This window comes from Lynx rufus, unplaced genomic scaffold (genome assembly GCF_022079265.1).
Source record: "Lynx rufus isolate CCGP_SWC_20201006 ecotype Redwood Valley unplaced genomic scaffold, mLynRuf1.p SCAF_1, whole genome shotgun sequence".
Taxonomy (NCBI): Eukaryota; Metazoa; Chordata; class Mammalia; order Carnivora; family Felidae; genus Lynx; species Lynx rufus.
The window spans coordinates 26,190,873-26,207,463 of NW_025814823.1; the positions used below are offsets into that span (position 1 = coordinate 26,190,873).

Below are 16,591 nucleotides of genomic sequence, written 5' to 3' on the forward strand. Positions count from 1 at the left end.
TTAAAGTACTATACTCAATAAAATTTGAAGAGTGACTTGTTAAAATATGTGAAAGAATATACATGAATTTCATTTCTTTTTTTTTTTTTTTTAAGTTTATTTATTTTTGAGAGAGAGCGCATGACTGGGGAATGGGTAGAGAAAGGGAGAGAGAGGGAATCTCAAGCAGGCTCCCTGCTGTTAGCACAGGACCCAATGCAGTTTGAACTCAGGAACCTTGAGATCATGATCTGAGCTGAGACCAAGAGTTGGAGACTTAACTGACTGAGCCACCCAGGAGCCCCCATGAATTTCATTTCTTAATGAAGGTACATCCATAAGTGAAGTTGTCTCACATGCTGTATTGAGAACTTGAGTAGCATTGGCACTTTCAAGGGCTTAATCCAAGATCTGTTGTGGCTTTTACAAAATTTTATTGATAGCCCATATAATGCTAACTAAACTTCCTGTATGCCTTATATCAAATTGTATTTCTTAAATTATATCAAATCATATTCTTAAGTTATTAACTTGATGGTGGTGATAATTCTTTTCCCTTTGTACTTTTTTACTATTTTTGGAAATATTTTCCCTTTCAAGACATAGATTGTGACAATAAAATCTTATACCCCAAATGTTTGGAAAGTGGAATCAGATATGAAAGTGTTGAATGGTCAGTAAAATACCAGGATTAAAGTATTTTTCCAGTACTTAAATATAGAATGGCATATCAGGTCGGGCATTTCTCATTTTACTGGTGTATATTCTTATTACTGTTAGGAAATGAACTACCTGATTAGTTGATCAATACATGCGTTCTTAATTTCCAGTGGAACAGATACCCTCTCTCTAAAACTCATGAATGATTATTGATATTATGACTTTTTTTTTTTTTGTCACTGGTATATAATTTATCTGGACATTGAGGCTCCATCAATTATATATAATAGAATAGAGTAGATTGAAGGCATTATTTGTAATTAGATATCTGTTTTGTCTTTTAAAAAACTTAAAGAATTGGAAAGCACCCTGTTCTTATTATATAAAGTTATATTGCTTCTAATATCATGTTTACATTTATATGATTATATTATATTGATTTTTATTAGACTTCAATTGAGATGGAGGAGGCAGGTGACGTTTGATCCCATCTTAAATATAGAAGAATTTCAGTAGGTACATTGCAAGCTCTCTGCAAATAATTTATTTAAAATGTTGCAATTTAGGACAACTATAACATCCATTCAGAGTATTGTTTACTCTGTAATAAATCGAAGATTGTTCTCTGGGTAGTAGAATTGAGCTGTCAGAGAATAAAGTCTAATTTTTTTGCCCGATTATTATTTTAATCCTGCTCATGATAGAAATGATGACTTAAGTTGTAGATATGTTTAAATTACATTAAGATAATTGAACTCATTAAACTCTTCATGAAATTCTTATGCATTTAAGAGTATTGCATATATTGTTTGTTAGGCAAGTCAATGGATGTGCAAACTAGAAATTCAAATAAAAAAAACTTTTGGCATCTTCTTCTTTGTAGACACTTAAAAGGTAAGAGAGATTTCTGATTACCATTCCAATATACTTTTAGATTTAGGTTTTTCAAGCTCAATAGAAACATGTTTCTAGATTATTTTGCAGATAGTGAGTTTTGCTACACTTTCTAAGTTTTATTGCCTTGTCAAACTTTCATAGGTTGGTAGAAATGATGAAGCAAATAACTGTCAACTGATCTATGTTTAAATGAAATTGAAGGAAAGAATTTCAGAATTCTAGTTAAAACAGAATGTATGTATATTTATTTAACATATGAATATTTTATTCTGAGGACAATGGAAAGCCTTTGGAGGGGTTTTGTTAAGTTTATTTATTTATTTATTTTGAGAAGGGGGAGGAGGTTGAGGGGCAGAGAGAGAATCCCAAACAGGCTCCGCACTGGCAGCGTGGAACCCAAATTGGGGCTTGAACTCACAAACGCTTGCCATCATGACCTGAGTGAAAATCAAGACTGAGCCACCCAGGTGCCCCCAGAATGTTTATTTTAGCTGTTGGTCATATACTAAGTATTTATAAAGAAAATATTTATGTTAATGAAAATAACATGACTTGGAAAAGTATAAAATTAGTTAAAACTCAGGATCCTGGAGACAAAGTGGTTTTGAATTTCTCTATTGCTTACTAGGTGTATGATCTTAGGTGAGTTACTTCACTGATTTGTGCCTTAGTTTTTCTTATCAATAAAATTGTGGTTATTTTAATATTGTATATGTCAGAGTTAGAGGATTGAATGAGGCAGTGTATATATAATGCATAATATATTGTTTGCTATATATGAGGCTCAATAAATGTTAAAAAATAAAATACAAATTTTGAGTTTATTTTTGAAAGGGAGAGTGAGAGAGCAAGCACACACACGCATGTGAGCAAGGGGGAGGGGCAGAGAGCACAATCCAGTGGGGTTCTGGACTCAGGAACCTGAGCCAAAATCAAGAGTTGAAGTTTAACTGACTGAGCTACCTAGGTACCAGATGATCATGAATATTTGTAACTGATTTTATAATTGAAAGTAGAGTAAATTATTTGGGGGGCTCCTGGCTGGCTCAGGTGGAAGAGCATGGGTTGTGTGTTTGAGCCCTACCTTGGGTATAGAGATTACTTAAGTGATTTTAATTAAAAAAAAAAAAAATTATTTGGGAGTGTCATTATTTTTAAGTAAAAAAAAATGCAAGAGGGACACTTATGACACTAAGCTTTGTTTCCTATGGACATTTTTAAAGAAAAAAATGAGAATTTTTTATTCCTTCTATTTTTATAATGCAGCAGTGTAAGTTCATATATAATAATTTAAATTGGAAGTGCTTTGTTTTTTTATCCATCTTTTCTATCGTATGTTTGCTGTAGTCTAAAGTTAATTTCTACGCTAGTTGCTTGACATAAACATAATTTAGTTTTTCTGTTTGTAGGTGGGAAGATTTTGTCTTTTGATCTCTTCTATACTTTCTTCTGAATCAGTTCTCTGTATAGAGAACTATTTACCAAAGATATTAAAAAACTTAAGACTATCACCATGTGATTAATTTTCTGGTACTAGTATAGAATATGACAATGCTGTTATTTCCATGAGGATAACTTTTAAATAAAGATTAGTGTAAGCTTTTCAAATTAAAAAATGTAGACTTATATTTCTTAGTGGACATTTCATAGGTGTGTCAAATATGGTACCTTATTCAGACTTTCTCATTTTTTTTAATGTTTATTTTGTGAGAGAGAGAGCGAGCACGAGCAGGGGAGGGCAGAGAGAGAGGGAGACACAGAATCCGAAGAAGGCTCCAGGCTTTGAGCTGTCAGCACCCAGCCCTGTGCGGGGCTTGAACTCCTGAACCACGAGATCATGACCTGAGCTGAAGTCAGGCACTTAACTGACTGAGCCACCCAGGTACCCCCAGACTATCTCATTTTTTATTTTTAACTTTATTTTAAAATAGCTTTAGGCGCTCCTGGGTGGCTCAGTTGGTTAAACTTCCGACTTGATTTCAGCTTAGGTCATGATCTCGCATTTCGTGAGTTTGAGCCCTGCATCAGGCCGTGCACACTTTAGACTTACTAAAACGTTGTAAATTACTTCATAGAGTTCTCATATATTTCATCCACTTTTCCCTAATGGTCATATTTTATATAACCATAGAACAAATCAGAAATTAATATTAATACTAACCAGTCTGTAAACTTTATTTGAATTTTGACCATTGTCCACTCACTAAATGACCTTTTTCTGGTCCAGCATCTAATCTAGGATCTCATAGTATTGTACTTAATTGTCATGTCTCCTTAGTCTCCTTCAATCTGAGATGCTTCTTCATTCTGTCTTTTTGCCTTTCTTGACTTTGACACTTTTTAAGAGTAACTAGTTAGAATGTCCCTCAATTTGTGTGTCTGATGTTTTCTTGTGATCAGATTGGGATAATGCATTTTTGGCAAGAATACCACAGAAATGATAGTATGTCCTTATCAGTGCATTGTATCAGGAGAAATGTGATATTGATTTGTTCCCTTACTGGTGACGTTATCTTGATCATTTGGTTAAGGAGGTGTCTGCCAAGTTTCTATACTTTTAAAAATTACTCTTTTTCCCCTTTGTAAATAGCAAGGTTTTTTGTGGGGAGATATTTTGAGACACTGTAAATGCCTTGTTTCTCATCATATATTCACCCATTAGTTTTAGCATCCATTAATGAATCTTACTTGATCAGAACCTATTGAATTTAATTCTTTAATATCTTTTTGTTGATAATATATTTCTTGTCATAGGTGGATAAGTGTCACAAAAGAATTAACGTAATGGCAGCATAATTCATAAAACATAACTTTTTCTTTCTGTAGTCTTTTATATTCATCTATGTCTGAATGCAGTCTTTAGGGAAGTAGCACAACACAAGATCTTGGAATAAAAAAATGTGATCAAAAGACGATCCTTTTTTTTTTTTTTTTTTTCCTCCCAGTATCTTACATGTACTTCAGGATATGCTGGCCGTTGTAAGAACAAAGCCAAATATTTCATATAGTAAAATAAACAGGTGAAAAAGAGATAAAAGTAATGGGCTGCATTAATTATGAAAAGAATTTGCAAGAGTAATTTAGAGCGTTTTCTTAAAATTGACTTTCTTTTTTTTGTCAAATCTGGAAGCCTTTTTTTCATTCAAAAGAGGCAGTAGCAAATGTAAATATTTGGTCTTCTTGATCCTGAAGTTGCCTTTTTTATAGTCGATATATATTTTTTATGATTGTGTTTTATCTTCTATAGTGGATTAACTACTTTAAAAAATGTATTGTGCATTGTTTCCTTATCTGTTTTATTTCATCTTCTACCTTAATCAGTGGAACGTGAAGACCCATTGCTTGTCTCTTTCTTGTTTATCTTTTGACAAATACTTGATGTTTAAACCTAGTGGAGTAATTTGAATCCCAATAACATTTTTGGATAGCATCTTTTCCAAAAGGACAAAGAGAAAATATAGTGGTAAATCTTGGAATTTGGTAGTTCTTGAAACATTCTAGTAGTTAAGGTTCATCATTCTCATTACAACTTTCTTTTAGGAAATTGCTTTCCATGATAAGTGCATATCCTCATATTGGTATGCATTCCTTAAAGTTTCAGGCTTTCTTCCTTATTTTGGCGTTTTTGAGGTGTGACCTACTTGACAATAAATATAAGATTGTAGCTTAGAAGTAATCTTTCCTTCCAGAGTCATTACAATACTGTGACTAATTCTAAGGTAGCTGGTTTTGTTTGTTTGTTTGCTTGTTTTTTGGCAAGATTTCACTTTCTCAAACTGAAATTTTTAAATTGGATGTTCTGGCAATATCTGGGTTCTTTTCTAACTGATTTTAAATCTGGAAAAGAAGATTAGAAAATCTATAACGGGTGTTAAAGTTTAGCTAAAATTTGTATCATCCTAGGATACGTTTGTTTTCTGCTGACCATATTGAAAAATTAATCCTAGAAGCTGATGACCCCCAAAGACGTACATGAAAGTAATACTTTTGATTTTATTTTCCTTAGGATTGGAAAGTTGAACTTTTTAGTGTCTACTTTAGACATCAGCCACTTGACAAAATTTTTTTGTGTGTTTGTTTCTTGATCAGTAAACTTCATTTGTATAATATTTACTGAATTAACTGTGCCAAGCACTCTTATAGGGTCTGGAGATAGACTCTCATGGTTTCTGTTAAGGATGTTCTTTTATTTTCTTAATGCCAGCTAGGACTGTTCTGGGCACTTGAAGGGGTTTGTGAGATGATTATTATTATTTTTTTTAATAGACGTGCCTTAGGACCAGTAAGAATGATTAGTGATTAAAAAAATAAGAATATGTTACATCATGCTTCCAGTTTAGTGTAGAATGTTTTGTTTTATAAATAATCTATAAATCTGTAAATTAGCAAGTTCAATTTCAGTCAGTTGTAATACAAAGGAACAGAAATAGTCTTTGTAGAAACACATTACCTTGCATTTCACTGCTTAAAAATGATTAGGCTTAGCCTTTTCTCTTTCTTCGGTATTAGAAATGCTTAAAACTAATAAGCAATATATGCTCATTTAATAATTTAGTATTGAGAACAAGTATTGCAAATAGTCTAGTTTGCATATTTTGGGAGAATTTCTCAGTGGTGTTTAAATACGAAATACTTAGGTTTATTGTTTCTGATTTGAATATACCTGGATTTTCAGTAAGAATCTTTAAAAATTTAAATACTTAGGGATAATGTTAAAATGATTTTATTGAAGTACTAGTGGATTGATAGACCTCCTAACATCCATTTGAGTTCCTTTGTGACATTTTAGCACAGGTGATTTTGTTAGCTTTGTTTTAGAATTTATTCTCTAGTGGTTGAAATACAGGTTCTCCAGTGGAGTGTTTATTGTTTTCATCTCTTTAAACATTACATAGAAGAATGCTGTTTATTAAAATAGAATTAGGTAAGGTCCTACTGTGTCATTCTTAAGAGCCTTTATCAATGGTAGTCTCGCAAAGGTTGTTCTTTCTTGTTTGAATAACGATCTCATTTTGTAAGTGCCTTTACATTTTTCTTTATAAATGATACATGATCAAATCCACAATCATCATAAATAATTAACTCCTGAAGCAAGAGAGATATCAGCTCTCCTCAAGGATTCAAATAATTTCTATTTAGGGAAATCTGTATTCAGAGTATGAGTATGTTGAGTATGAGTATGTTGAATCCATAAGTTTTGTTACTTTAAGCAAAATCAAGAAGTTATATCTTGAAAATAATCTCACTTGGGAGAAGTTTTTATGAGTGTATCTACTTCTCCAGCCCTATAACCTATCCTAAGGGCATTTGGTTTTTTAAATATGTTTGTATTTTTAATTTATAAATTCTGTGGGGGTGTGGTAAGTAAATCAGTGGTTTAGAGCTCCTATTGAAGGGGAAATTGTAAACTTAGCCCACTGTTAATCTGAGCAAGATATGATTTCCTGGGAGTTGTTTTTCATTTTCAAAGTTAAGTGAGCCTGTAACTTAAAAAAAAATTCAGCAGTTAATATCTTTTATTCCAAAATGGAATGCTCCCTTTTAACCTGTATTTTCAATCAGAAGTATTGTTACTATTGATTAGTATTCAAGAAATAAAGGAAAACTGGAAAATTTGGAAAATCATATTTTTTATAGTTTCTGAATTTATTTTTTTAAACTATATCATAAAATAGTTAAGGTTTACTTAGATCTCATTAATTTGGAAATCTTTAATCTTATTAGTTTGTATTGAAATATTAGACATGAAAAAGAATGATTTGTTAAGGAAATTAACTGGAAAAGACTAGAAGGTGATTTTTTTCATAATGTAAAAAAGACTTTTGTAGCACCTGATTGCACAGTATACAGTAGTCTCTCCTTACCTATATGGGTTATGTGCTAAGACTCCCAGTGGATATCTGAAAACACATATAGTACCAAACTCTGTATATACTGTGTTTTTTCCTGTACCATAACATACCTATGATAAAGTTTAATTTGTAAATTAGACACAGTAAGAGATTAACAACAATAACCTAATAATGAACTAGGACAATTATAACAGTGTACCCTAATAAAAATAATGTGAATGTGGTCTGTCTCACTGTCAAAAGATCTTATTTTACTGTATTCACCCTTCTTTCTCTTGTGATGATGTGAGATGATAAAATGCTTAGAGATGAGGTGAAGTGAAGTGAATGACCTTTGCCTTGTGACGTAGCATTAGGCTGCTGTTGACCTCCTGACGACGTGTCAGAAAGAGGATAATCTACTTCCGGATCGTGGTTGAACAGGGTAAATGGAAACTTGGAAAGCAAAACCTTGGGGTTTTGTAGGTACTGCTAGTGTGTGTGTGTGTGTGTGTGTCTGTCTGTCTGTCTCAGAGGGACTACAGTAGGTACAATGAATACATAAATGAGATGGCTCTGATGTATTAATTCTAAACCTTTCTCATCTGTTAAAAAGTCATACCTTAAGAACTCCAACTGTGGAATACCTTGTTAATCTTTTTGGGATTATAGTGGGGGTTTTTTTTGTTTGTTTGTTTTTTTGTTTTTTGTTTTTGTTTTTTGTTTTTGTTTTTTTTTGGACTCCTGAAAATACCTAGAGTGCCATTCTTGAGATATTTAGTATTCAGATCTTTTTCTAATTTGTACTTCCTTCCTGTCATCGTCCCTCATATACCTCCTCAATGTGATTATACTGTAAAATACTGTTGTAAGCTACTGGTTAAAAAGTATAGTCTTTAAAACTAAAAGACCTGAGGATTTAAAATCTATTGGAAACTTAAAATAAGAAAATAGCTGCCACGTAGGCTTGTAAAGTACTTTCGTACTTATTTATTTGCTACCTCTTGCTAGATGGAAGTTTCACCCCGTTGACTTCTTTTAGATTTCTTTTTTCACTTCTTTACATTTTGGAAATCACAGATTTGATGGTTAAATCATAGATTTTCTTTTCTTAGTCCAAACTGTTTTCATTTCTCACTTGTACAGAATTGAATATATTCCTAAAGCAGAAGGGTTAGCTTGTTCTTTCTTCTTCAGGCTTTTAAAAAAAATTGAGTCTAAATGTTGTTAGGTAATGGAATAACGATTCCTTTTCAGCTGTGTTGGTATATTTCCAAACTGGCTGGCAGAGCCAGGAGGAAGTGAAGGCATTAAAACACTAACTTTGGTTGGTTGCTACCTTCTTAGTGCTGAGACTATAACCTTTGTTGGTTGATTGATAGAGAACAAGAGAGCACAGTCCTCGTTCCACTAACAGGTAAGGAACCCTTGTGATAACCAGTTGGCGTGAGAAAGAAAATTACTTGATTAGCAGTTTTTTTCTTAATTTATCCCCAAATATAACATGTCCATGAAATAGGATAGTGTGATTATGTTCAATACAACAGGAATGTGCAGCACCTTTCTAGTTAGAAGAAGATCTGAAATTTAATAGGGATATATCACTCTGTACCACAAAGTATAATTGATCTGTTTTCCACTGTTAAAATTTATCCTGCGGTCCCTATAACTTTAAATACATATCTGCCTATCTTATTCTCCTTTCAGCTTTTCCTTGATCAGATGCTATGTGCTTTGAACTTCCTTCTCTTATTTACCTTATTCCTATTATAAAGCAAACTATTTTCCAGTATCTTTGTCATCATCTATTATTTGAGTATATCTTACTGCTTTAATTTCTGCATTGTAGCCATTAATGATTTATTTCCTGGTCCTTCTTGACCCAAAACCAAATGATCATACATTTAAAAAAGATTTTTAGATTGTATTACCTATGTACAGTATTCTGCCCTCCCACTTTTAAATATGAGTGCTTGAAGAAAAACTCTTTTTCAGTGATGGTGGTCCTAGCTTGATAAAATTTAGGTTTAGCTTTGTATTGCTATAATGTGGGACTGTAGTTTAAGTCTTTAAATTACTGAAGACTTAAAAACAAGAACAAATTCAGCTTCTTAGACAATTCCCAAAGTTTAGTAGTGTTCCTGTTAATATGCTTGATTATTCTGTTTCTCCTTTTCAATCCATCTTCTTCTCTTTGACAGAAGAATTAACTGGGACTCCTCCTTTGATATAGTGGAGGTCGAGTTCCTTTCCCTGTCCCTTTAAGACAACTGTGCTGCTGTGCTCTTGTTCTAGTCATAATTTATCATTTTTTGATTCGGTCTTCCACTTGAAGTTGGGTGGTTTGTCACAGAGTGTGTTATGGCTTACACCAAGATAGGTCCCTTCTTAATAGGTTACTGAAGAATTAATCATTTGTGGTGACAGATTTCAAAGATTCAAATTAAGAAGGCACTAAAGAAAGTGTGCCCAAAGGTAGCTCCTTTTTATCCTGAGGATAAGTCATTGCAAACTCAAATGACCAGAGAATGTAATTTCTTAATAAGAATTTTTTCTTAAATCTATATTCAGCTCTCTATTTCAGTGCTTCTCTCCTACCAGAGGTGCAAGGAGTGATCCTAGAACCACAGATACAGCCAAGACCACGGAGAGCTTTTGACGTCAGGGGTCCACTTTCTCCACTGAACCCTTGGAGGCAGAATATCCAGCTTCTGGAGAGAGTGGGAAAGGATAATAAACAAGTGGGTGCTTTCCATTATTTACTTGGGTTTATTTATAGATTGGAGTGTCCGTCCATTGCCCATTTAATTCTATTGGTGTACTCCTTGGGTTCATATAAGAACCAAGTGGGGCTGCAATCTGTTTGTTTTTTCTTGAGAATGCTAACTAGTGCCCATTCAGAAAAGAGGCCTAAAATTTATTTAATTTTCTCTCCAGATAATTAAAGCAGTGGATGATTTGGGGCACTAGATTTGGTGACTGCCTGTGTTAAGTCCACAGGAATTTTTAAAAGGAATATTTGCCCATTTTAATGTTTAATGGTATTAGTGGACTTCTAAGTGCTCTTTTATTACCGGAAGGTAAAAAAGAAGTTTTTGTATTTCATCTTTGGGCAAGCTGGACATCTGAGCTCTCCTAATTTGCACAAGTCTGATGTCCAGGTGTTATCCTACCCTGTTAGAGAGAACTTTTTGGTCTTTTTCCTACCTCAAACTTTAGGACTTCATATTAATTAGATCTTTTAGAAGATACAATGATAGTACCATTATGGTTTTACTGTCAAATTGAGGCTTCATTCTTTAATGAGATAAATGTGAATGAATATAAGTTTCAGGATATATTATCCCTGAAAGCTATGTTAAATATATACTCAAAAGTAGTTTTCCAGTCCCTAGGAATAATGTTATTTGTGGCAAAAGAGCCTTGTCCTAGATGTTTCCCATGGCATTAAGATGGTTTTCTCTTAGTTTCTTTGATGCCAAGGGTAGGATTTGATTCCAGGAAGTTCTTATCATCTACAATGGGTAGAACATGACTTTGGTGTCTTTGGCAAGTTTTCATTTTTCCTTGGTGGATTCCTTCTGTGACTCCAGGTATCTTGATAATGGGAGACCGGTTTATTTGTTCTCTAATTGCCCAGATTTCTTTCAACTGGTAAACATCATACTTCTTCAGCAAAAGGAACTCTTCTAGCAGAGCCTTCATGGATGATATCTGTCACACATGCAGCACCTGCAGTTTGGAAGGCAGTGGTGAACGGAGCCACGCAATATATCTAGAAGACACAAGGATGAGAGAGCCACCTGATCTTGTCATTTATAAACTTTAAGATTTACTCTCGTGTACTCTTGGTCTGGAAACGGAAAGGCTCAAATAATGAAATAATTTTTTCAGATTGGAGTTTTACATGGCCATGCAAATATTCCTTTCTATTCAGAAGACTGAAATAGAGAAAGTATGAGAGACTCCTTTCTTTTAAAAGCAGCTCTCTGTTTCACTTAAAAGATTTGTGGGATTGAAAATCACCTTAATGAAGCAGGCAAATTTTTTTTTTTTAGTAGTATAGGAGATCCAGAAAACTTACAAAATTATTTTTTGTTGCCTGACACTGAAAGGAACTAGTAAATAAAAAGGTGAACTTCTTAACTATTTCCAAATTGCTTTTATTATTAGGATACACTCTTTTAGCTTATCTTTTTCTGCTCTTGAGCCTTCTTATTTGTCAAGTCAACAAAGATTCCAGTATAGAAGTAGAGGAGACATCTTTTGAGATCAAAGTAGCTTGTTCGGTCTTCTAAAGTAGTAAATACCTGTTAAATTTGAGGTATTGTTCTGCATTGAAGGCATTCTAAAGTTTGAACGATACTGAAACAAAGACGCATGTAGAGAGCACAGGCAGTTAGTAGTATGGGCATAAGTCTCCACATGTGAATAAGTGTTGCAAAACATTTGATCCAAACGGAAGTAGTTATCAAAATGTTTCTGTTTTTCTCTTTGGCATCTATTAACTGATCAGTCAAAAGCTATTAAAGAAGTTTTTAAAAGCTACCTGATGCTGCCAGTTTGTTTTATTTGGTATAAAGTTTAGGAATAAGAATCCTCGAGTTATTAATATGGAAGCATCTAAAATGATCTTGAAGGTCTTAGGAGCCACATTTGCTAAGTTATACCTGGCGTGTCGCCTCTCTTTCTATGAGACCTTTTTTCCCCCCCATTAGTTACGAATTTTTGTATAGTACTTAAAGGTTTAAAAGATCAGTTTGAACTAAAATTTCCGTAGGGAGCTCTGAATTCCCATAAACGATTATAGCTTTGTATGCTTGATTTGTTTTTGTTAAATTTGGATAAGAGTCTTCACAGACACCTATAAATTAAAAAATAACTACCCAACATTTTAGAAAGAACTGAGGGGAACTGAAAGTGAAATTTGCTTGGAAATTAAGTTAGTTGAACTCTTGGAACCACAGTACCAACCAGTTTATGGCCTGTGCAATTAGCCTTTTGTTTCAGTTTTAAAGATGAAAAGTGATTTAATCTCTTAACCTCATGCTTTGATTAAATTTTAGCTCTGTTCCTTAAAGTGTGCAAAAGAAATGTAAGTGCATTTAATTCACCTCATGCCACTAAAAGCTATTTAAAAGTGAAACTTTTTGTATATTAATGTGAACTGATTTGTTTATTTAAACTTTTATTTTGATACATTTTCCTTTCAGATTTTTCAATATTTCGTGTCACTATGCAATCCTATATTTTTCAGTGTTTATTTTATGATTATTAGTATAAGCTAATTTTTTTTCCTAGAATGACTAATTGTGTAATATTTGTACTATGTGATCATTTGAAAACTAATAAATATTTTCTCCATGAAAAAAATGCACTTACTGATAAATGGCTTATTTTTGTTTCAGGAGTAGAAAATGAAAACTACAACAGTATTTTTAAGTGTATTTTAATTTTATGTGTCTTCCTCTAAGTATTTCTGAATATATATCCTCTTCTTGTGTATGTTAACCTTTTTGGAAAAAAAATTTTTTAAAAACTGTTAAATTAAAATGATTCTTCATTGGGTCATCCAGTCCCAAATGTGTGAAATAGGTGATCTATTTAGTCTTTTTTCTCATTTTCCTGATAAGCTTCATCTTTGTTTTCAGAATTGGATTTTTTTTTTAAGATACCGTTTTTGTGTGTCCATTTTACGAACCATTAAAACTCTCGAGTAAATATTGTAAATATCAGGAATAATATGGTCAAGTTTTTTGAAGTGAGATTGATCAAAATATAATCCCTTACAAAATAGCATATAAAAGACAAATTCTCAACCCAGGAAAAGAACATTTGGAAATAATGGCTGATTGGAGAACTATCCAATTCACAAGAGCTGTTAACAGGAGAAAGAAAAATGTTTTAATGTTCTGTTTGAACAAATAGTTGTAGAAGGAGAAACCTTATTTAAGAGTCTCTTGCTTTTAACCTTATCAAGACAACATGGAAAAGGGTAAAGCTTGGTTTTTGGGATTCTTTATAGCTTACATAAACTTATTTGAAGCCACTGGAACAATTTACCTTTTCTGTGCAGAGTCTGCTAGAAGCAAGAGGGTTTTCCCTTTGGATTTGAAGAAAACTTACATAAGAAGTGGACTCTAAAAATTAAAAATGAACATTGTGATGGTGTCCTAGGCAAGAAATAAAAGTTGAATTAATGACAACTTGTGGATTAAAATGAAACAGTTTGGCTCCCCAAAGAAATTATACTCTGAAAAAATAAAGAAAAAGGAAATTATGATTTAGAATAGTTATTGTGTTTGTGGGGTAGGAGGAAACTAAAAATTCTTGGCTTTATTAGTCTGGTAAGTTTGGAAAAGGGAGTGAAAAGAGTTAAGATTCTGTGGATAAAATTTTGTTTTTAGAATTAAAGCCATTAAAAGATTTACAGACATACTTCAATGGAAGGCTATATTTTTTACTTGAATACAAAAAAATTATCAGCCATAACTATATGTGTATAAAGAGTGGGTTGTGGAGTTTTAAATAAAAAGCCTGTACCAGAAACTTCAAACATACTATAAAAGTAATGGTGAAATGGGAGTTTTAAATACTTTAAATTCTTACTACATGGATGCTTCCCTACACGGTCTTCAAAATAAAAATATTACAGAATGTTAAACATGGTTTATCTTTGTATCTTCAAGGTTGAGAACATAGGCTTGTTTCACCATCATTGATTGGATTAACTGTAGTGTAAAATTTTGATGTTCATTAGTGAGGAGACTTTTTAAAAAATAGCTTTTGTTTACAAAAAGTAAACGTCACATAAGCAGTGTGACTGGCAAAGTCCTGATCTTGCAGTTTATTGTAAATACAAGCTCAGATCTTATTTTGCTATATTGAAACAATTGAGCAAAACGTCCATTGGTTAGATGTCCCATGTAATTTCTTGTTTTCTTTTTATTCAGGTATTTTTATTTCCCATTAAAAAGATTACATATTAATTTAGTCCTAAAATGTGAAAGATTTTTGTTTTCAAAAATAAGCACAAAGATGCTCTAAAATTTTTTAACACTAAATATCATCTAAGGTAATTAGATTACTGCAGTAAAAATGTTAGGGAACTTCAAAGTATACATCGGAGTTTTCAGGAATTATGATCAAAGGGATCTCTACTCAAGAGGTAAGGTATGGCATAGGTAGAAAAATGTTCAAAGAATGTGTTCAATGTGATGTCTGATGGGGAAGTAAACTACAACAGATATCCTTGGATTTTCAGACAGGTGTAGAATTAGGAAAATAATTTTTTAAATAAACCTCTCCCAGAAAAAAAAGGATAAGCCACAGATTGTTTTTATATGACTTTGGAGTGCGTTTAGATACATCTTTAGACATTGTACCTTTGGTGTACTTAGCCTCCTGTATTTTAAGCTATCTTTTACTTGTGGTCTCTTAGTGTTTATCATCCAGTTTTGATTTACTATTTCTTAAGCTTTGAGTGCTATTAAAATATACTTTGTATGGAAAGTTGAGTACATATTCCATGAGATTGTTGCCTGGCTTCATTTTGCCCATTTTTATTAAATGATATCTAGAACTTAGAAAACTGTTGTACTGAATAATTTTTGCTTGGTTTGAGAAATTAATTTGAGTCTTATAAACATTCATTTATACTGTAACTTAGGGGAATTTGTTCTATAAGGATTAAAAAATAATATTGAAGGGCTAGTATATAAAATCATTTAGAGAAGAAAGTTATGCTATTATTCTCTGAGGAATAATAAGTAGGTTCAGAGTAAAGTGTTAGCATATAGTATTTAGTGTATCTAGAATCAAAGGAAAATGAAATATTCAATACAAATGACCTGAAAAAATGATTTAGGTGTTCTTCCCTAGAAATAATAGTATAATTTATTCAATAGATGGTAACATAGAAACCACAATAATCTTTCATCCTATCCTTTAATTCTTATTATAAGAACACTAGTTTGTGGACAATAGTTTGCTGTCTGTTCCACTTTCACTTTTATATGTAGAGCAAATGATAATGTTGATATGAACTAGTGATAGAACTCACTACTTCATGAGGTAGCTGATTTCCTATTCAGGATGCCTTAATGGTAAGAAGTGGATCCAAGATTTGCTTCCTTGGCATATTTTATTTGAAAATTACCATAGACAGTAATCTATTTTAGCACCCTCATTTTACATACAAAGTAGCGTATACCCAGGAATATGTCCTATATTTCTAACATCACACAATTGATAAACAATTGTAGGACTCCGATCTCTTGACTGCAAGCTCAGAGATCTGTATTCTGCCGTCTTCTCATGTTGATCCTAGTTCTGGACAACATAGTGCAAGTCTGATTTCCTTCAAACATGACAGCCTTCAGGTATTTTAAGATGGCTGTTACATCCCCATTAATTTCAAGCCCATTTTTTTTGTTTGTTTTTGTTTGTAAATAGATTTAAGCACCTCCATTTTCTTGTTCTTATTCACGTAACATAGTTGTGAAATCCTTGAAGGTTTTGTAGATCTTCCATGAACATGCTTCAGTTTATCATTGTTTTTCTTAATGTGTGACACTGAGCCAACACAGTACAGATGTGCTCAGACTGGCTGTAGAATACTCATGGCCACTTTGTTTATCCTTCTATATCTGTCCAGTAAGGTGCTTAATTTTATGCATGTTGAGGTTCTCTTGCACAAAAACGTTCTATAGTGATATGCAGAATACTTGGTGTCTAAAAATTAGGCTAGTAGTCTTTAGGTACAGGCAAATGTGTGCAGTTCAGCGGGAAAGAAAAAATATTATCGTAATGGCTAAAACTTTAAGAAATCATAGTTTAAAAAGTACAGTCTTCCATTTTGTATTTGCTTGCTTAGTTCTGACTCAGATGAACTAGAATGACCATTTTAAATGACTTGTATAATGTGAAATGTTACTTTTCAGGTGGTTCTTGATAATTTAAGGGTAACCAGGCCTGTTGGAGCTAAACTGTTGACACATGACTGACCATGAGAAGAAAATCAACTGGTGTTTAGTAACATCATTAAAATTAGAAACAAAAAGCAGTTCTTCAGTGGAAAGGTTAGGGATAGATCCCAAATAGCAGAGAAGATGGTGAAGTAGCAGTCTTGGAAATCTGAGAATGTGGCCTAAATTCTAATGAAGGCATAGTCTTATGTTGCCTCTTGAAACATAGTGCGAATACTCTACTACAGCAGTGTTATT

At 32.8% G+C, this 16,591-nt stretch overlaps 1 protein-coding gene across 4 annotated transcripts in view; it reads left to right on the forward strand.

The window, feature by feature from the left end:
* The window catches only part of TSC22D1 (TSC22 domain family member 1), a 134,339-nt gene that overhangs the window by 23,252 nt on the left and 94,496 nt on the right, over positions 1-16,591 (forward strand). The window contains exons 2-3 of one of the 4 annotated variants that reach the window (XM_047080070.1): positions 9,952-10,108; positions 11,008-12,754. The exons of 1 other annotated variant lie outside the window; for it this stretch is intronic. In XM_047080070.1, the coding sequence (XP_046936026.1) occupies positions 9,952-10,108; positions 11,008-11,025 (175 nt within the window). In that variant the 3' untranslated portion in view covers positions 11,026-12,754. Of the gene's footprint in view, positions 1-9,938; positions 12,755-16,591 lie in introns of those variants that run through there. 2 more of the 4 variants (XM_047080050.1, XM_047080078.1) reach the window with 2 other exon arrangements.